This window comes from Microcebus murinus, chromosome X, assembly GCF_040939455.1.
Source record: "Microcebus murinus isolate Inina chromosome X, M.murinus_Inina_mat1.0, whole genome shotgun sequence".
NCBI classification, from domain to species: Eukaryota; Metazoa; Chordata; class Mammalia; order Primates; family Cheirogaleidae; genus Microcebus; species Microcebus murinus.
In genome coordinates this window covers 93320776-93342952 of record NC_134136.1, presented here as the reverse complement: position 1 = coordinate 93342952, position 22177 = coordinate 93320776, and the positions used below count along the sequence as shown (strand labels likewise).

Below are 22177 nucleotides of genomic sequence, written 5' to 3'. Positions count from 1 at the left end.
AAAGTATCCTTCTGGACAAAAAGGTAAAATAAAGACTTTTCTCAAACAAACAAACAAAACTATAAGAATCTGTCCCTTGCAGAGTTACTTCTATAAAAGGGTAAAGGAAGGTCTTCAAACAGAAAGAGTATGATGAAAGAAGGAATCTTGGAGCATCAGGAAGGAAGAAGGAACACTGGAAAGATCAGAAATATGGATGTGAAGAAACTGCATAACCCATACATTGCTCTTAGGAAAGTACAATAGTACGGCCTCTCTGGAAAACTGTTTGACAGTTTCTTATAAAACTAAATATGCTATTACCATAAGACCTAGCAATTGCACTCTTGGAATTCATGAAAGAGAAATGAAAACTTATATTTACACAAAAACCACTATATGAATATTCATAGCAGCTTACTCCTAATACCAAAAAATGGGGAAAAATAATGTCATTCAAGGGGTAAATGGTTTAAAACAATTATTATATATCCAAACCATGGAAAATTACTCAGCAATAAAAAGGGAGGAACTACTGATACATACAACCTGTATGAGAGTCCCCAGAGAATTATACTGACTAAAAAAAATCTACATACTGTAAGATTCCTTTTACATAAGCATTCTTAAAGTGACAAAAGTATAAAGGCCCGTGTTTGGCAGGGGTTAGAGAACAGGCACCAGGGAAGAAAAGGGTGACCTGAGAGAGGTGTAGGTAGCTATAAAAGGGCAAGATTAGGCAGCCTGGCAGTTACAGAAATGTTCTGTGTCTTACCTGTAGTGGTAGGAATCAAACCTACTCTTAGAAGAAATTTACATAGAAATAAATATAAACACACACAAATTACTACAAGTAAAACCAAGGACAGCTCAGTAACATTTGTGTATTGTATCAATGTCGATATCCTGCTTGTGTTATTTTACTATAGTTTTACAAGATGTTATTTTTGGGAGAAAAGAGTAAAACGTAAAGAGGATCATTTATATTACTGCTTACAAATACATGTGAATTTAAAATTATTTCCAAGTTAAAAGTTCAATTTACAAAATGAGCTATAACTAGCTTGCATTAAGAATGTTGATAGATCCAGATTCAACAGTGCTATCTGTAATGGAGCATCTGAAACTCACCAAATTTAGTAGGAGGGTAGACAGATGAAGAGGAAGAATAGTGGCCACTATCATTTCCCAACAAATTTTGATAATTCATTGTCTCAGGGTTGTTTTCCAGGCTGGCTTCTGCTAGTTTTGGCATATCTGTGGAAAGAACATTTTTCAAGTGCTTAAGAAAAGAACTCTCGACCATGAATTTATACATAGCAAAACTATCTGTAAGTAATATATAGGAAATAAAGACATTCTCATATGGAAGGAAACTAAAATTATTTATCCCTCATAGACTTATCCTTAAAGAAAGACCAAAGGAAAATCTTCATATAGAAAGGATATTATGATGTTATAGGATCATATGCTATTAATATTAAAGAAAAATAAAATTAAAAATAAAAGAAGAAAGGATATGATAAAAGAATGAATCTTTGAGCATTAGGAAGAAAGAAAGAATGGAAAGAGCAGAAATATGCATGCAGAGAAACTGGATCATTCATATATTACTGGTGGGGAAGTAAAATGGTACAGCCCCTTCGAAAAAAAAACTCTAGCAGTTTCTTATAAAACTAAATATGGATTACCATGACCCAGAACTGCATGTAAATTTATGTTTTTACACAAAAACCAGTACATGAATGTTCATAGAGCTTTACTTGTAATAGCCAAATATTGGAAACCTCCCAGATACCATTCAATGGGTGGAGAGATAAACAAATAGTTATGCATCTATGCCACGGAGAGTACCCAACAATAAAAACAGAAGAACTATTGGTACATGAGTCAATTGGTGTGAATCTCAAGACAATTATGCTTAGTGAAAAAAAGCCTCATCCAAAGGTTACACAGAATTTGATTCCATTTAAACAAAATTATAGCAAGGGAAGTCATATCACTGATTGTCAGTGGTTAAGATAGGGCAGGATGGGGGGGAAGGGAAACTGGAGGGAGGTGGTTGTGGTTACAATATGGTACTATGAGGGATCCTTGTGGTGGTGATGAAAATGTTTTGCACAGTGACTAGTGGTGGACACATAAACCAACTCATGTGATAGAATTGCATATAACTAAATATACACACACATAAATGTGAGTTTAATCAATGTCAATATCCTGGCTGTGACATTTTACTATAATTCTGCAAGATGTTATCATTGGGGAAAATGGGTAAAGAACAAATTTGATCTCTGTATAATTTCTTAGAACTACATGTGAATCTAAAATCTCAAACTAAAAAGCTTAATTCAAAAAAAAGAGCTACCACTGATTTGCATTAAGAATATTGATGGAAAATAACCTCTTAACTGTAAATTCTATAGCCAGCAAAACTGTTCTTGAAGAAAGCAGGGGAGATTAGGAGATTTTCACATGAAGGAAAACTAAAAAACCCTAAGGAAATTCAAAATAAAATTATTCAAAAAAAAAGGAATTGATGAAAGAATGAAGGACATCTGTAGCATCAGGAAGGAAGAAAGAATAATAGAAAGAACAGAAATATGGATACAGGGAAACTGGATCACTTATACATTATTGGTGGAAATGGAAAATGGTAAAGATTCCCAGGAAAACTGTTTGGCAGTTTCTTATAAAACTAAACATGCTATTACCAGAAGACCCAGAAATTGTACTCTTTGCATTCATGACACAGAAATGAAAATTTATATTAATATTTATATAAAAACTTGTCCATGAATGTTCATAAAAGCTTCACTAATATCCCCAAACTGGAAAAACCAAGATATCCTTTCAATGGTTGACTGGCTAAACAAACTGTGGCACAGCCATACCATGAAATACAATTCAAAAGTAAAAAAGAGAAAACTGTTGATACATACAACAACTGGGACAGGTTTTGAGAGAATTATGCTGAGTGAAAAATGCCAATTCCCGAACATTATATATCATAACACTCCCTTAATATTCTTGAAGTGACAAAATTATAAATGGAGATGAGATCAATAGTTGCCAGGTGTTAGGGTTGGGGTAGGCTGGACGGGAAAAGAGACATGAGGGAAATGATTGTGATTATCAAAGGGCAAGATGAAGCATCCCTGCAGTGATGGAAATGTTCTGTATCTTGACCATGGTGGTGGACATCAAACCCACTTGCATGATAAAACTGCACAGAACTAAACATACATGCACAAATTAACACAAGTAAACCTGGGAATATCTCAATAAGATCTGTGGATTGTCTCAATGTCAATATCTTCGTTGTGGTATTTTAGTTTGAAAGACATTATCATTGGGGGAAATGGCTAAAGAATAAACAAGATTTTTTGCATTATCTCTTACAACCATATGTGAATCTAAAATGATCTCAAACTAAAAAGTTTAATTTAAAAAGAGTCACACTAGTTTGCATTAAGGATGTTAGTGAATCTAAATTAAACGGTGCTATTTGTAATATGTAACATATCAAACTCACCAAAATTGGGAGGAATGGAGTGAGATGAATAGGCTGTATCTTGGCCACTGTGATTTCCCAATGAAGTTGGGTAATTCATTATCTTGGTGTTGTTTTCAAGGCTGGGTTCTACTTTTCCTGGCATTGCTATAAACAAAAAGTTTTCAAGCGCTGTAACATAACTTTTGTCCACAAACTCTATACAAGGCAAAACTATCCTTCAGGAAAGAAGGGGAAATAAAGACATTAACACACTAAGGAAAACTAATAAAATCTGTTCCCAGCAGACTAACCCTTAAAAGAAGATTAAAGGAAAATCTTCAATCAAAAAATTAAATATGAAAGAAGAAATGTCGGAGCATCAGAAAGGAAGAAAAAACAGTAGAAAGCATAAATATGGATACAGAGAAACTGGATCACCCATATGTAGCTGGCAGGAATGTCAAATGGTACAGCCACACTGGCAAACAGGCAGTTTGTCATAAAACTAAACATGTATATGCCCAAACTCCTCAAATTGTGTACATTAAATATGTGAAGTTTTTTGCATATCAATTACTATGGTTTGATTGTGTCCCCTCTGAAATTCAGGTGTTGCCAATGTGATGGTATTAAGAGACTGGTCCTTTCACAGGTAGTTAGGCCATGAGGGCTCCTCCCTGGTGAATGGGATTAGGGCCCTTATAAAGGAGGATTCACACAGCATTTTCTGAGCTTGTCCTTCTACCTTCTCCCATGTGAGGACACAGCATTCCTCCCCTCCAGAGGATGCAGCCCTCATCAGACAAACAAACCTGCTAGATTCTTGATCTTGGACTTCCTGGCATCCAGAGCTCTGAGAAAATAAATACTTATTCTTTATAAATGACCTAGTTTGTGGTATTTTGTTATAGCAGAACAAATGGACTAAGATATCAAATTATATCTTAATAAAGATGTTTTTTAAAAATACTAAACATGCAATTAACATACAGCCAGCAATTGCACTCTTGGGTATTCATGTCAGTGAAATGAAAACTTATATTTACACCAAAACTAGTACATAAATTTTCATAGCAGCTTTACTCATAATAGTCAAAAGCTGGGGGGAAAAACCCCTAAAATTTCCTTCAACAGATGAATGGTTGAATCATGTATACTTATACCATGGAAACCATTCAGCAACAAGAACTATTAGGTAGAACTATTCAGTACTGAGTCAGCATCAAGAAAGAACTACTGATACACACTTGGTTGAATCTCCAGGGAATTAATTAGGTTGAGTAAGAAAAGCCAATACCAAAAGATTACATACTATATGCATCCAATTATATAACAATACTGAAATCACAAAATTGTAGAGATGGAGAACAGATCATGGTTGCCAAGGGTTGGGGCCAGGTGAGTAGGGGAAGGAAGGGCCATCAGAAGGGGATGGGCTTGGTTATATTAATATAAGTGGAATATGTGAACCTTCTGATGATAGAACCATTCTGTACCTTGACTATGATGGTGAACATACAAACATTCTCATGTAATAAAATTTCAAAGAACTAAATTCATAGACACACAAATGAATACACTATAGCCTTACAAGATGCTAAAATTTGGGGGAAATTGGGTAAAGGGTATTACTTCTTACAACTATGTGTGAATTTACAATGATCTCAATATAAAACTTTTAATGCAAAAAATAAGTAACACTAATTTGCATTAAGGATGTTTTTAAATACAGATTAAAGGAGGATGCTATTTTTAATACGTGTCATTTTAAACTCACCAAAATTGGGAGGCATGCAGAAAGATGATGAAGTAACATGTGAGCCCATATTCTCATTTTCAGGTAAAACTGAGTAATTCTTCATATCAGGATTATTTGGCAGACTGGGCTGCACTTGTGGCAGAACTGGTATAGGTACTGCCGTGGTAGCTTGGGCAGATGGGATGACACCATTGGTACTTGCAGCACCTTCGTTGAAAAAATATGGTAGTCCAGAGAGACCAGGAAATGCACTGCCTTGTGTGTAATGCGGATGTAATGAATGTGTAGAGACAATTCTGGGAAGTGGTGGACTCTCCCTAGGGTCTGGCTGCTGCGATTCAGGGCATGCTGCTGACTGAAGAGATGATCCTGCAGGAGAGGCCCAGGCATGGGCTTCCTGACTTTCCACTGATAATGATGCGTGACAATTTTCCTGTCCAGGGTAAGAGAACAGAATGAGTTTAACTCTTTTCTTTGGTTCCTGGACTTCAATTTCTCCATGAGATATACAATCAAAACTTTTGTGTAAATCCAGATGACCTCTCAAATGACATCAACCAATATAAACCAACTGTAACTCAAAACGAGGATTAAAAAGTTGGTAAAAACATTTCATAATTATTTCTGTTGAAACACCACTTTACAATATTAAAGATAAATGCTATATTTTGATTATGTTTTTAATTCATCTTCAACCCTACATTTTAATTGCATTCTATACATGATGCTTACTAACATAAAAATACTCAGTGTCATAATTTATTAAAGCTTAACTTCAGCCTTCTTCTTCCAAGTTTAGCCCCCCATCTTCTATTAAAATAAGTTGAAATCAGCCTTGCTAATCTCACAGTTACTAGTTCTAGTCACTTCTAACTGGTTGGTATCTTCAGGAACTAGAGGTTTAATTTAACAAAGTTGTAAAAATATTTTTATAACACTTACACATTTTAGCATCAATGGACTCTTCCTAGAATGTTGCATTTTTGAAACGATTTCACAAAGCTGGTTAACCTGATTATATGTGCTTTCAATAAGTTCTGGTAAATCCTATTGTAATAAAAAAAAATTAGCAATTCCTATATCAAAAGAAAAGTAACATGTGAAAATACCATTAAGTCAAATTTTAACTGCTAGACACAACAAAATTTCTCAAGCCCTCAGAAATCTCTTGGTTCCTACTTGAGGCCTGGTTGTAGGTAATACAGCCAACTGGCTGAGCTAAGGAACCCCAACTTTCCCTCCACCACTCTATTCCATGCAGGCATTGAAGAAGCTTTAATGCTGGAAACGGAATGCACCACACTTTCTCTAAGCCATCACACTGATGATGGAGCCATTTCACACCAAGGAAGGAGCCATTGTAGGAAAGAAATGTTCAAATTTGCTAAAAGGCCACAGACTCATTTTCTATATGACTCATGAACATGATAAGTAATTATCATGTTCATTTACAACATATATGTACGTTATATACATATGTGTACATAAAAGTCTATATACAGACAGTGAGTATTTCACTCCGGAAAGAAGATTGAGCCATGTATAACAGATATGATTTTTGCCTTCAAAGTATTTTAAAATCATGCAGTCAACTATTAACTATAAAAAAAACATTGAGTACATATCCCTATATGCCAATCAGTTATATGACTGATAAAAATCTGAAGATTATTCTTTAAATACACAGAAATTTCAGGCAAAAATACTTAAACAAAAGGCCAGAAACATTTCCTCATTCATCCATTCATTCATTTAAATAAGCATTATTGACGGCCTACCACCTGTCAGAACTACTTTCCCCTATGCTGGGAACATGGACTTAGAAAAAAGCTCCTGTCCTAGAGGAACTCCCATCTCAGCTGAGAAGAGAGACAAGTAAAGAGACAATTCCAACAGAGACTAAGTGATTAACGGCCTGGATCATTGGTTCCCAAAGTGTGGTCTGTGGAGCGACAGTATCATTACCTTGTAAGCTTGTTAGAAATGCAAAACCTCGGGCTCCACCTCAGACCTACTGAGTCTGAAACTCTGAGAGTAGGGACAGTGGCCTGTGTTTTAACAAGCTCTCCAGGTGATTCTGAAGCTCGCTCAAGTGTGAGAACCACTGGCCTACAACTCTGAGGTAAAGAGCACAGGCTCTAGGGGAACGCTCTTGGAGTCAAGTACTAGACTTCTGCTCCTTATCAGCTGTCTGACCTTGGACAAGTTACTTATTGTCTCTGTGTTTCAATTTCTTTATGTAGGGAATCGGATAAAAATGTCTCTTAATGCTCTTTTGAGGACAGGAACCTTGCTAGAGTATCATGTTAATATAATACTAACAACAACAATATTATGTGATGCCTGGTCCAACAGCGCTCAATGGTATAATTATATTATTTTTACTGGTACTACCAGTGCCATGACACAGATAAGAACAGGAGGCTAAGTGCGCACAGAAAAGAAGGACCTAACCCAGGCTGGCAGTCATGGAAAGCTTTGCAGAGAAGGTGATGTCAGGTTGAGAATGAAAAGATGAGAAGGCGTTCACCAGGTGAAGACGCATGGCTGGGCACACAGGCAGGAGGAGCAGCATGTTCTAAAATACTCAGAAAGAAAAAGAGGAAACCAGATTACGTGGACAGTGACTATTAATGACACAGCAGGAACTGGGCTGTCATGAGAGGTGAGAGAGTGAAGTGATAACAGATGAGGGATGGGAGGCAAGAGAAGTGGCTTTTTAAAGCTGTGAGAAGGGGAAGGTGTGACAAGGACAGGGCTGGAGCTGGAGCAGGCTGGAGCCTGATGGAGGGCCAGATGCAGAAACCAGAGCAGGTGTCAGTCCTGACAGTGGGAGACACCTTTCAGTCGCAGTAGTCGCAAAGGGGGTGAGAAGGATGGGGTCGGGCTGGCTCGTGGGCTATGGGGACAGGAACGAGGATGTGGAGGGGAGGGGACTGCTACAGGAGAGAAGCGGCAGCACCTGGGTGGGTGAGGTGGGCAGTGACTCCCTGGGGCTGCTGAAGGGTGACTGAGCAGGGACGGCCAGTGGAGGGCATCCTCCTCTGCTCCCAGCCTGAACAGGGCAGGGGTGGACAGAAGAGGGTGCAAAGCAAGGATAAGGGGCTCAGTGGAGGGAATGGGAGGAAAGAGAAGCAGGTCAAAGCATCCAGAATGGGAAGGGAGAGGTGGAGGAAGGAAAGAGCCATCCCTGGGGGGCAACGGAAAGGAGCACTCGGGCCATTTCAGGTCGTGGCTCTGGCCCTGGGCACCTCCCAGCCCAGCTCTTACCCGTGCTGAGCAGACCTAGGCTGCCCACAGAGGACCCTCAGGGGAGGGGTAAGGCAGGCAGGAGAGCCCGCTCCTCCCTTTCCAGCCCACCTGGGACACCTGGGCCCTCCTTCCCCTCATCTGGCCAGCTGCAAGTGTCCCTTGGAAACATTCACTTCTGCCTTGCTAATGATAAAGACCCAGACAAACACTCACTTTTCAAAGTGTGTTAGCTCATTTCAGTCAAGAAACTTTATATGTTAAGAAACATTTATTCATTTTTTTAAAAAAAACTTTCATTACCTCTGGGGTATGCAGCTCACAAAATTCCTGGTAATCACATACCTCTGTCCATCGCTACCAACATGCTAATTTTTATGAAATCCCCTCGAAACACAAGATACACTCTTTACAAAACATTGATGGGCTGCCACTTTGTTTCAATTGAGATATCTTGATATGCACTTAGTCACATACTACATTTCATCCAGTTGATTTCCTAAAAGATTATGTTAGAGAAATTAAATATCAAACAATCAGGTGAAAGAGGCTTAACTATTAGGTTGGTGCAAAAGTAACTGCAGTTTTGGACCGTTAATTTTAAATCATTATAACTAGGCTCAAACACATCTTTATTAACCAAAATAGGAACCATTCCAATCAACATATTTTTGCCAACAAGAAATAAATTTGTTTATTCCTGTAGCGTAAAAATTCATGCTTTGGGATTCGACGAACTCTTGGAAAGCATTTTCTGCATCCTGCTGGTTGGGGAAGCGTTTTCCCTGCAAAACGTTGTCGAGATGCTTGGAGAAATGGTAGTTGGTTGGCAAGAGGTCAGGTGAATATGGCGGATGAGGCAAAACTTTGTAGCCCAATTTGTTCAACTTTTGAAGCGTTGGTTGTGTGACATGCGGTCTGGCATTGTCACGGAGAATTGGGGCCTTTCTGTTAACCAATGCCAGCTGCAGGTGTTGCAGTTTTCAGTGCATCTCATCCATTTGCTGATCATACTTCTCATATGGAATGGTTTCACCAGAATTCAGAAAGCTGTAGCAGATCAGACCGGCAACAGACTATCAAACAGTGACCATGATCTTTTTTTGGTGCAAATTTGGCTTTAGGAAGTGCTTTGGAGCTTCTTCTTAATGAGCTGGTCACTGGCAGTTATCGTACAAAATCCACTTTTTGTCACACGTCACAATCTGATCAAGAAATGGTTCATTGTCGTTGTGCACAAGAAGAGAAGAAGACACTTCAAAACGACGATTTTCTTTTTATTTTTGGTCAGTTCATGAGGCACCCCCTTATCGAGCTTTTTCACCTTTCCAATTTGCTTCGAATGCCAAACAACCCATAGAATGGTCGATGTTGAGTTCTTCAGCAACTTCTCATATAGCTGTAACAGGATCAGCTTCAATGAGTGCTCTCAATTGGTCGTTGTCAACTCCCGATGGCCAGCCACTGTGCTCCTCATCTTCAAGGCTCTTGGCTCCTTTGCAAAACTTCTTGAACCACCACTGCACCATACGCTCATTAGCAGTTTCTGGGCCAAATGCATTGCTGATACTGTGAGTTGTCGCCGCTGCTTTATGACTCATTTTGAACTCAAATAAGAAAATCGCTCAAATTTGCTTTTATCTAACATCATTTCCATAGTCTAACATAAATATAAAATAAACAGCAATAAGTCATTAGCAAAAAAACATAAAGCGAGAAATGCACATTAAAATGATGTATAACACAACCACATTTATTTAAGAATGTATTCCAACAGCAAACAGCAAATTTCAACAATGCTAAAACTGCAATTACTTTTGCACCAACCTTAATACATTTGATCAGTTATGGCTACTAAAAAAAAAAAAAACCTACAGAAATCATTTTTATTTCAAATTTTTCACCTTGGGAAACTATTCTAACTAAAAATTTTTAAAAAGCGTATCACAGTGGGGTGATAATCATAGAGAACTTGACATGGCAAAATTTCTATTAATTGTACAATAACATTAAATATGAGGATAAGGAAAAATTTAGCTTGATAGTTCAGAAAACTATATTTGAGAGACAGAACTCTAATACCTCACAATAGTGCTAGAATTCTGTAAGTTGGTTTTGATGATTTTTCATCATAGGAAACTTCAGCTATATTGCTCATCGATTAATATTACAAAATAACTAGTGAATGCTAATATCACTAGCAGCCAAATTAAGCACTATAAAAAATAACACTTTAAATACTTATCTTTTTTAATTGTTTTCATTTTTCCCCTATGTTCCAAAGGATTTCAGAAATCTTTTACTATAAAGCAGAGATAAAGTAAAACCAAAACCCACATTCATATGAGAATAAAAAAGAGTTGATTAATAAAGGAGATAAAGAAGTTATTATATAATAATGTAGGTTTAAGAATAGCTACTGAATATCAGTATGAACATATAGTTTTTAATACACACAAAGATAGACATAAAAATATACATTTATATATATGCACAGATTAGAATACATACATTTATTTCCTGGCTCCGTCAGCAGAGAGGGCCTAGGATCAATGACACGAGAGCAGCAATGAACACACCTAGTGTCCAGATCTTGGTTTTTAAAGACCATTCTCCAATAAAAGGAACCAGGGCTCCTTCAAGAGAAGCTGAATTCCAGGGCTTGGACAGGGAAAGTACAGATGGACCTAGAACATCTTGTGATGTCAGAAAATAAGGAAGTGCTCAAAAAAGGATGGGAACAGGTCAAAAGACCACAGGAGCCAACTAGAAGGAATTCCCAAAAGCCAACGCTGGAAACTTTGACCAATGAAATAAATAACAATTAATACTAGATTATAACTCATATAATGTAACATATATCTATGAGTCCATATTGAGGTAAATATATATAACTGCATAAATAAGTGGAAGATAAGGGACATCTCTTCCTTACAAATTAATTCCAATTAATAAATACAGAAAGAATGAGCACTACCACGAGGCAAACACCACAGTAATGATTACTGTAGGTAAAATCTATGGATGATGCTAACTGAACTTGGTGGGTTGAGGAAAAACTGGATATTAAAATAGTCTCAAAGTATCCTTCCACTCAAGATATTTATCACTTACAAAGGGAAAAATAGTATAACTTTACAATGGAAAAATCTATAAGACACTATATAAACCAAGTGATCGATGCTAACATCACCAATAAAAAGATGTATCAACACAATGTACCCTCTGATATGAGTCAATGAGGAAATAACATCATCTGTGTGATATTCTTGCCCAAACTGCATATTCTCAATGTACTCAAGAGAAAGTATGAGATGCACCAAGATTAAGACATTTTATAAAATAACTAACCAGTAGTCATCAAAAGTGTCAAGGAAAGAATGAGGAACTATCATAGACTAGAAGAGGCTAAGGAGGCACAACTAAATTCAAAGTGGGATACTAGATTGGATCTTGGAACAGAAAAAGGACATGGGGGTAGAGGGGAATGGCAAAATTCAAACAAGGACTACAGTTTAGCCAACAGTACTGCACCAATGTTAATGTTCTGGTTTTGATAACTGTACTGCGGTTTTACAATTACCATAATTTTCAGGTATACAGGTAAGTTAACATTAAGGGAAGCTGCATGAAGTATATACACAAGAACTCTCTGCAGTACTTTGCAACTCTTCTGTAAATTTAAAATTATTTCAAAAATTAGAAAATTTAACAAAAATGGGTACAAAATGCTGTTAATTTCCTATTATACCAGAAAAAGAGGGAAATAAATGATTAAGAGCTCATTGTTTAATGAAAGGAAGCATACAAATTCAAGAGAGAGAAATGTTTCCTTGAGCCTGAGTTCAGATTAACTCCACACTCTATGAAGGCCGAAAAAGAATGTAAATTATTTTCTTGGTGAGGGTTAAGTGTGAAGATATTTGGCAATTAGCAATTAATATTAAGTAATTATTCAAAGTCTGAAGTCACCACCACCTTCTTCACAATCAGGTATTCATGTTCTTGTCTAAGGAATATTTATTAATAAGCCAAAAGAAAATATGGAAAAAAGAACTCAAAGAAAAGTTCAAGACTTTTATTTCATTTTCAAGAAGCACCAAAAGCCTATTTGCTATCTCAAAGAGCCTTTGCCCATTGCAAATCCTAAGACAACATGAAAAGATGTACCTGTGGAACTGTGTTCTCCTTAACCCAGATCCACTTAAGACACCATTTTCCATCAAGCTTAACCCCTTATGTACTTCAGAGTAGAAGGACTAGTCTTCTAGTACCAGAACTGCTTTAAAAGCAAATTATTCTAACCGTGAACCAAGAACCAAATGCTACAGAACTTTTGATTTGCAAATAATCCAACAGTGACACTCTGTGGACAAGATAGGAAACACTTAGGCACCTATTTTTCTTGATAAATTAATCTCCAAATCATCTTAAAACATTTTTTAGAATAAGACAGGGTATAAATAGTAAAGAGATAGTAAATAGCGATTATATTTCACTATAATAACTCTTTATTCTAAGGATGAATTATGGCCCATAAGAATAATTTGAATATAAACATACCAAGTAGTTATCAATGTGTTTGTTTCAAAATATATAAGAAATTACCTGAATTAACCCTGCATTACAAACTTATTAGACAGCCAAAATTATATGAAATTATACGTTAATAACTATAAACACAATATTACCATCTTACCTTGTATAGTGCTTCATGCTTTCCAAAGTGTTTTCAGATAATTATGTCCAAAACCATGACACTTGGTAGGCAATTAACATTATCCCCAAAGATGAAAATATTGGGGCTGATAGAAGTTGAGAATTGCCTATACTACTCATATGGCATTAATATCCACATCCTTATATAAGTAAATAAGTGCATGTTCTGTTAATCCAAGTTACATATAGTTTAATAATCTATTTTATTCAACTTCAGAGATCAAAAAACAGCAGAATATAGTGGTGATATAAAACAGCATAGCCACTTTGGAACACTGCTTGGCAGTTTCCTATATATTTTCATCTACCTCATGACCCAATATTTCCACTCCCAGGTATTTACCCAAATTATATGTAAACATATGTTCACTTCCATAAGCATGCTTACAGCCACCTTCCTGATTAACAGCCCAAAGCTAGAAACAACCCAAATGTCCCACAGAAGAAGAATGGATAAATAAATTTTGGATATTCATACAAAAGAATACCACTCAGCAATAAATGGGAAAGAAATATTGATATTATCAAATGGATCTCCAAAGCATTATTCTAGGGAAAAAAGACTGTGACACAAAGAATACATACTGTAAAACTCTATTTATATGAATTTCTCTCTATTTATATGAAGTTCTAGAACAGGCAAAACTAATCTGGGATGAAAGGTATTTCCCCCAAGGTTGAGGGAGATGGGACTTACTGGAACAGACCTGAGCTCACTTTCTGAGTTGATGAAGATGTTCATTACCTTCATGGGATATAAGTATACATATTTATCAAAACTCATTGAACTGTATACTTAAGATCTGTGCATTTCACTGTATAGAATTAAACTCAGTTTTGTAAAAAAAAATAAATATAGCAGAACGAAAAGAACAAAGATTTTCACTTTTATATACAAACCATAGCATTCTCCCTCGGAGTAGATGATCGTCCTTTTTTGTACGATGGGACAAGTCCTTCTTCCACTAAGTTGGGGCTGTCTCTTTTTAAATTTGCTGTGTGGTTCATTTCTGGAACTGTTTGGTCACCCGGGATTACTAAACCTTCATCTCCTGTAAAGCAACATATTAAAAAGTTACTTCACACGCTTACTACCTTAACCTTTAATAGGGACATGTTCTCAGAATGCCACCTTAAATTGGAATTCTGGTTGAATTTCAGAGAGTGACAAAACAAGAATTCTTCCATTAGTGATTCAGAATCAGTCTTTTTAAATTCAAGGGCTATATTGTCCATGACTAGGAATAAGAATCAAACCAATCCAAGTTGTAAAGTGAACTTAAAGTCTACAGAGTAAATGCTGGAAACAAATGAACAAGAGAATACGATGACAGTTTTTGTAAAGGAGCTTAAAACGGCTCTTTCCTTAGCGAGGCAGCATGCCTCCAAAACGTAATCCGGGAGTCTACTCCAGATCTGGCCCCATTGCTATGTGAACTGGGCAGACCACTAGAGACACCACCACCTCATCTGCCAGGTGAAAACCAGTTGAGATTATCTGTAATGTCCATGTCAGTTCTAAAGTTATAACTGCCTTATTAGTTAGGGGTTTTGTTTTGGTTTGGCTTTTTTAGAGACAGAGTCACCCAGGCTAGAGTGCAGTGTCATCATCATAGCTCACTGCAACCTCAAACTCCTGGCCTCAAGCCATCCTCCCATCTCAGCCTTCCAATGTGCTGGCATTACAGGTGTCAGCCACTGTGCCCAGCCTTATTAGCTAAATTTCATATTAAACCTAAATAAGTGGATGTGAAATGTAAGCCAAACAATCTAGAATTAGGAAAGTTCCATTACAGCTCTGAGTCATTTACTTGTGGAACTAGAAAAAGACATTGGCTGCAACAATATCAGATTATATCTTGTACTAGAGATTTGCTTTGAACGCCTGCATCACAGTTACTGGGAGGGGTATGTTAATGAAAGAGTAAATTCACTTTATCCACCCTGAGCCAGAGCAGTAATGAGAAGCACAATTAAGGGTCTCAGGTTTCATCTCTTTCCTGTTTCCCTTTCATTCTATGGTGGACATATAATGACCACAGGCCCAAATAAGGATAAAGATGGGAGAATTAATGCAGACCAATATATAAAAAGGTTAAGGCCGGGCGCGGTGGCTCACGCCTATAATCCTAGCTCTCTGGGAGGCCGAGGCGGGCGGATTGCTCGAGGTCAGGAGTTCGAAACCAGCCTGAGCAAGAGCGAGACCCCGTCTCTACTATAAATAGAAAGAAATTAATTGGCCAACTAATATATATACAAAAAATTAGCCGGGCATGGTGGCGCATGCCTGTAGTCCCAGCTACTCGGGAGGCTGAGGCAGGAGGATTGCTTGAGCCAGGAGTGTGAGGTTGCTGTGAGCTAGGCTGACGCCACGGCACTCAATCTAGCCTGGGCAACAAAGCGAGACTCTGTCTCAAAAAAAAAAAAAAAAAAAAAAAAAAAAAAAGGTTAAGTTATAAAATATATCCAACTTGAGCTCTATCTTCAACCAAATTTTATTTTTAAACTCCTTGGGATTTTTTTTCTGACTATAAAACTAACACAAGCTATGATTAAGTTGTGGTGTATTCATATAAATGAACTACACAGCAGTGAGAATAATAACTACTATTACACACAGCAAGGATAAATCTCACAATCATAACCTTAAGTTAAAAGAGGCAGACACCAGCCAGGCACAGTGGCACATGCCTGTAGTCCCAGCTACTCCTAAGGTTAAGATGGGAAGATTCCTTGAGCCCAGGAGTTTGAGGCCATAGTGTGTTATGATGGCCCCTGTGAACAGCCACTGCACTCCAGCCTGGGCAACATAGCAAGACCCTGTCTCAAAAAAACAAACAAACAAACAAACAGAAAAAAAAACAAAACAGAAAGCCAAACACAAGAGAGTATAGTATATGATTCAATTGATATAAAACTCAAAAATAGGCAAAAGTAACCTAAGGTGGGAGAAGTCAGGATAGTGGTTACCTTGCAAAGGGAATAGTGACTAAAAGCAGGGATGGATTCTGGGGAGTTCTTAACCTTCTATTTCTTGGTCTGGGTGCATGCATTAATTTGAAATTATTAAAGCTGTATATTTAAGATGTGTGCATATTTTTGTATGTATTTTGTATGTATTAATAACAGACTGCTGTAAAAAGTTCACCTATTGTGAACCCACCCAGGATGCCAAAAAAAGAAAAAGTCCACCTAAAGGATTTTTAGCTCCTTAAATAAATAGAAAAGGTAATCAATCAGCAATAAATATCATAACATTTAGATATATTTCCTTCTCTTTTTCTTACTCCATATATATTTTATATCGTTTGAATCATACTGTACACATATTCTGAGCAATTTTATGTCAATTATGATTTTTAAAATATTTTATGGCCAGGCACAGTGGCTCGTGCCTGTAATCTCAACACTTTGGGAGGCGAGCACAGGAGGATTGTTTGAGGCCAGGAGTTTGAGGCCAGCCTGGGCAGCATGGCGAGACCCTGTCTCTACAAAATTGAAAAAAATTAGCTGGGTGTGGTTGCATGCACCTGTAGTCCCAGCTACTTGGGAGGTTGAGGCAGGAGTATCCCTTGAGCCCAGGAATTCAAGGCTGCATTGAGCTATGATTGCACCACTGCACTTCAGCCTGGGTGACAGAGTGAGACTCTGTCTCAAAAAAATAATAATAAATATAATTTTAAAAATATTTTAAATACCCACCATCTTTATGGATGTCCATAGGTTATGTTATTTCTTTTCTATTGTGGGTCATTTATATGGCTTTGAATTTGCACTATTTTGATATAATGATTTGTATACATTAAAATGCAAGTATTTCTGCACATTTTTGAATAGTTCCTTATAATGAGGATTTAGAAAAATTATTGTATCAAAGACTATGCACATTTGGGGGACTCCAGATAAGTGAAGTGCTGCCAAAATGTCCAAAAAGTTTATACTAATTTACATTTCAGGAGAACTGCAGTGCAATGGTTTTTCTCCATTATTGCTAAAGCGAATTATCTTTTACAAATTACTAATTTGACAAATGAAAGTTTAAAGCTTATATCCCATTTTAATTTTCACTTCTCTCGTTATTTTTAGTAGCTGAATATTTTCAGATGTTGTTTATACACTAATATTTCTTGTTCTCTGAATTATTATTTGTCATGGCCCCTGCTCATTACCCAATTGGGGTTTCAATGTTTCCTGTCTGATTTGCATGAGGTTTTGCTATCTTCAGGATAATAACCCTTGAAAATGTATAATTGCAGCAAATACATTTCTCAGGGGGTGGTGTGATTTTGAAGTCTGATGTTGTTGACATGGAGATGGGAAGTTTTTATTTCATCAAATTCATTAATATTTTTGTGATTTCTTCAACTGCTTTTACACTCAATATTTCACTATTAGAAAGAACACTCAGCTATATTTTCTTCTAGTTTTTCCATACTTTCATGTATTAAATAGTCAACTATTTAATCCATCTTGAAATTATTTAAGTGTGTGATATGAGATGAAATCTAATGAACTTTTCCCCCAATAGTCAAGCATTTCTCCTAGCACAGTTTATTCTCAATATTTTCCATATTAATATACTATATAGTATGTTAATTCTAAATTCTTTGTTCTACTTATGAGCTTCTATTACATTAAATCTAGCTCCCTATTTCACATCTAGTACCATAATATTTTAATAATTGTACCTTTAAAATGTTTTTAGTGTTTAATATGGTAAATCACCACCTGTCCCTTAAACAATTTTTTAAAGATTTTTTGCAAGCTAGAGTGTTGTTTCACATCCAAGAATAATCTGTGTTTCTCCACTTACCGAAGCCTTATTTTATGACCCACAGTAAAGTATTCACATTCCTTTCAGACAGGTTCTGCTATTTTTACTTGTTTACTCCTTAGAATTTTTAAATATATTTCATAGCCATAATTAATTGGATATTTTTCCTATATGTTTTCTAATTGTTTAATGCTAGTATATGAGAAAACTATTGTTCTTATAATTTAATAAAATTAATTAGCTAAACCGACTCAAGAAGAAATAGAAAATCTCAACAGACCTGTAACAAGAGGTTGAGTCAGTAATCATAAACCTTCCAACAAAGAAAAGCCCAGGATAGATGGCTTCATGGGTGGATTCTACCAAACATTTAAAGAAGAATTAACACCAATCCTTCTCAAACTCTTTCAAAAAATTACAGGTGGGAACACTTCTAACTCATTCTATGAGGCCAGAATATTACCCTGATAGCAAATCCAGGTAAAGACATCATAAGAAAAGAAAATTATAGACCAATATCCTTAACGAATATAGAGGCAAAAATCATCAAAGTATTAGCAAATCTAATCCAACAGCATATTAAAAAGATCATTCATCATGACCAAGTGGGATTTATCCCAGGAGTGCCAGGATGATTCAACATATGAAAATCAATCAATGTAATACCTCATATTAACAGAATGAAGAAAAAATTACATTATCATCTCAATTGATGCAGAAAAGGCATTCAACAAAATCTAACAACATTGCATGATAAAATTTTTCAGAAAAATAGAATAGAGGGAAAATTATGAAACCTGATAAAGGGTACTTATGAAAAACCTACAACTAACATCATATTCAATGGTGAAAAACTGAAGGCTTTCCCCCTAAGATCAGGAACAAAACAAGGATCCCTACTTTCACTACTGCTATTCAACACTGTACTGAAAGTTCTAGCCAGAACTATTAGACAAGAACAAGAAAAAAGGCCTGGAAAGGAGGAGGCAAAATTATCTCTATTCACAGATGATATGATCTTGTGTATAGGAAATTCCAAAGAATCCACAAAAAAGCTACTAGAGCTAATACACCAATTCGGCAAAGTTGCAGGGTACGAGATCAACACAGAAAAATAAGTTGTGTTTCTATATATCAGCAAATCCAAATGGGAAATTAAGAAAGCAATTTCATTTACAACAACATCTAAAAGAATTAAATACTCTGGAATAAATCTAACCAAGGAGATTTAAGAATTATATACTGCAAACTAGAAAACATTGCTGAAAGAAATTAAAGAAGACCTAAATAAATGGAAAGACAATGCACATTCATGGACAGGAAAACTTAACACTGTTAAAATGTCAATACTACCCAAATCAATTCACAGATTCAACACAATCCCTATCAAAATTTCAACAACCTTTTTGGTGAAAATGGAAAAGCCAATCCTCAAATTTTTATATGGAATTGCAAGAGGCACTGAATAGCCAAAACAATCTTTAAAAAAAAATAATAAAGTTGGATGACTCATATTTCTTGACTTTGAAACTTACTTCAAAGCTATAGTAATCAAAATAGTGTGGTACTGGCATAAAAATAGACATATAAACCAATGGAATAGAGAACCCAGAAATAAACCCTTAATTGATTTTCAATGAGGGTGCCAAGACCATTCAATGGGGAAAGGATATTCTTTACAACAAATGATGCTGGAAAACTAGACATCCACATGCAAAAGAATGAAATTGGGCTCACACCTATAATCCCAGTACTTTGGGAGGCCAAGGCAGGAGGACTGCTTGAGGCCAGGGGTTCAAGACAAGCCTGGGAAACATAGCAAGACCCTGTCTCTACAAAAAAACTTAAAAAAAAATTAGTCAAGCATGGTGACATGCACCCATAGTCCCAGCCACTTGGGAGGCTGAGGCAGGAGGCTCCCTTGAGCCCAGGAGTTTGAGGCTGCAGTGAGTTATGATCACACCACTGCACTCCAGCCTGAGCAAAAGAGTGAAACGCCATCTCAGTTTAAAGAAAAAAAAAGAATGATATATACTTTATATCATAGAATTATATACTTTATATCATATATAAAAATTAACTCAAAATGGATCAAAGACCTAAATAAATAAAAAGGCTAAAACTATAAAACTCTCAGAAGAATACACTAGGAAAACCTTCATGACACTGGATTTGGCAATGATTTCATGAATAGGACACCAAAAGCACAGGCAGCAAAAGGAAAAATAGTTAAACTGGACTTCATCAACATTAAGAACTTCTATGCATCAGAGGGCAAAAGGAAAAAAGCAAAAAGACAATCTACAGAATGGCAGAAAATATCTGCAAATTATCTACCCAATAAAGAATTAATATACAGAATATAAAGAACTCCTAAAACGCAACAACAAATAATCTAATTCAAAAATGGGCAAAGAACTTTAATAGACATTTCTCCAAAGAAGATATGCAAATGGCCAATAAGCACATGAAAAGATGCTGAACATCATTAGTCATTAGGGAAATGCAAATCAAAACCATAATAAGATATCACTTTACACCTACTAGGATAGCAAAAAAAAAAAAAAAGGAAAATAACAAGTGTTGATGTACATGTGGAGAAACTGGAACCCTTGTGAATTGATGGAATATAAAATGATGCAGCTGCTGTGGAAAACAGTATGGCAGTTCTTTAAAAAACTTAAATGGAATTATCATATGATCCAGAATTCTATTTCTAAGTATATGTCCAAAAGAACTGAAAACAGGAACTTGAACAGATATTTGTACACCAATGTTCATAGCAGCATTATTCACAGTAGCCAAGAGGTAGAAACAACCCCAATATCCATCAACAGATGAACTGATCAACAAAATGTCATATATACATGCAATGAAATATTATTCAGTCTTTAAAAAGGAATGAAATTCTGATATATGCTGTAACACAGATGGACCCTGAAAACAATATGCTAATTGAAATAAGCCGGACACAAAAGAACAAATATTGTATGAATCCACTTACATCAGGTAGCTGAAATAGGCAAATTCACAAAGAAAGAAAGTAGAATAAAGGTTATCAGAGGTGGGGAGGGGACTTCTTGTTTAATGGATACAAAGTTTATGTTGGGGATCATGAAAAGGTTTTGGGTATAGATAATGGTGATCATTATACAACATTCTGAATATATTTAATTCCACTGAATTGTACACTTACAAATGGTTAAAATGATAAATATTATGTTATGTATATTTTAACAATAAAAATAATGACTTGGCTACCTTGTTTTTTCCACCAGTTAGATAGATAAAAGAAATTAGACTATAAGCACTGCTCTGCAGCCTCCTTTTATTGCTAAACATGCATTGGTCTTTCCAAACCAATGCCTTTACATATACTGCAGTAAATTTAAAAATTCCTTAGTTTTATGTTATGTAGATGAGCCATAATTTATTTAACCAGTCCCTGATTCATGGATATTCAAGCTACTTCTAAAGTTTTGCTTTTGCAAAGAATGGTGTTAAACAGTCTTGCACTTCTGCAAGTCATTCTATGAGACAAATTCCTAGAATTAGAAATAATGGGTTGGTGGCAGGGCGCGGTGGCGCACGCCTGTAATCCTAGCACTCTGGGAGGCTGAGGCGGGCGGATTGCTCGAGGTCAGGAGTTCAAAACCAGCCTGAGCAAGAGTGAGACCCCGTCTCTACTATAAATAGAAAGAAATTAATTGGCCAACTAATATATATATAGAAAAAATTAGCCAGGCATGGGGGTGCAAGCCTGTAGTCCCAGCTACTCGGGAGGCTGAGGCAACAGGATTGCTTGAGCCCAGGAGTTTGAGGTTGCTGTGAGCTAGGCTGACACCACGGCACTCACTCTAGCCTGGGCAACAAAGCTAGACTCTGTCAAAAAAAAAAAAGAAAGAAAGAAAGAAAGGAAAGGAAGGAAAGGAAGGAAAGGAAGGAAAGGAAGGAAAGGAAGGAAAGGAAGGAAAGGAAGGAAAGGAAGGAAAGGAAGAAAGGAAGAAAGAAAGAAAGAAAGAAAGAAAGAAAGAAAGAAAGAAAGAAAGAAAGAAAGAAAGAAAGAAAGAAAGAAAGAAAGAAAGAATAATGGGTTGGTATCCACATTTGAAAATTCTCCTCTAGTTCTTTCCCACTAAGGTGGGCCATTGGAGTCAGACAGATGTTCTGTAACATACTAAGGAAGTAGCCTACTGGCCCT

At 36.4% G+C, this 22177-nt stretch overlaps 1 protein-coding gene across 1 annotated transcript in view; it reads right to left on the bottom strand.

The window, feature by feature from the left end:
* The window catches only part of BEND2 (BEN domain containing 2), a 58330-nt gene that overhangs the window by 22341 nt on the left and 13812 nt on the right, over positions 1-22177 (bottom strand). Inside the window, exons 7-10 of the mRNA XM_075999171.1 lie at positions 14103-14254; positions 5253-5667; positions 3515-3640; positions 1111-1236 (exon numbers count right to left, since the gene is read on the bottom strand). Coding sequence (XP_075855286.1) covers positions 1111-1236; positions 3515-3640; positions 5253-5667; positions 14103-14254 — 819 coding nt within the window. The remainder of the gene's footprint in view (positions 1-1110; positions 1237-3514; positions 3641-5252; positions 5668-14102; positions 14255-22177) is intronic.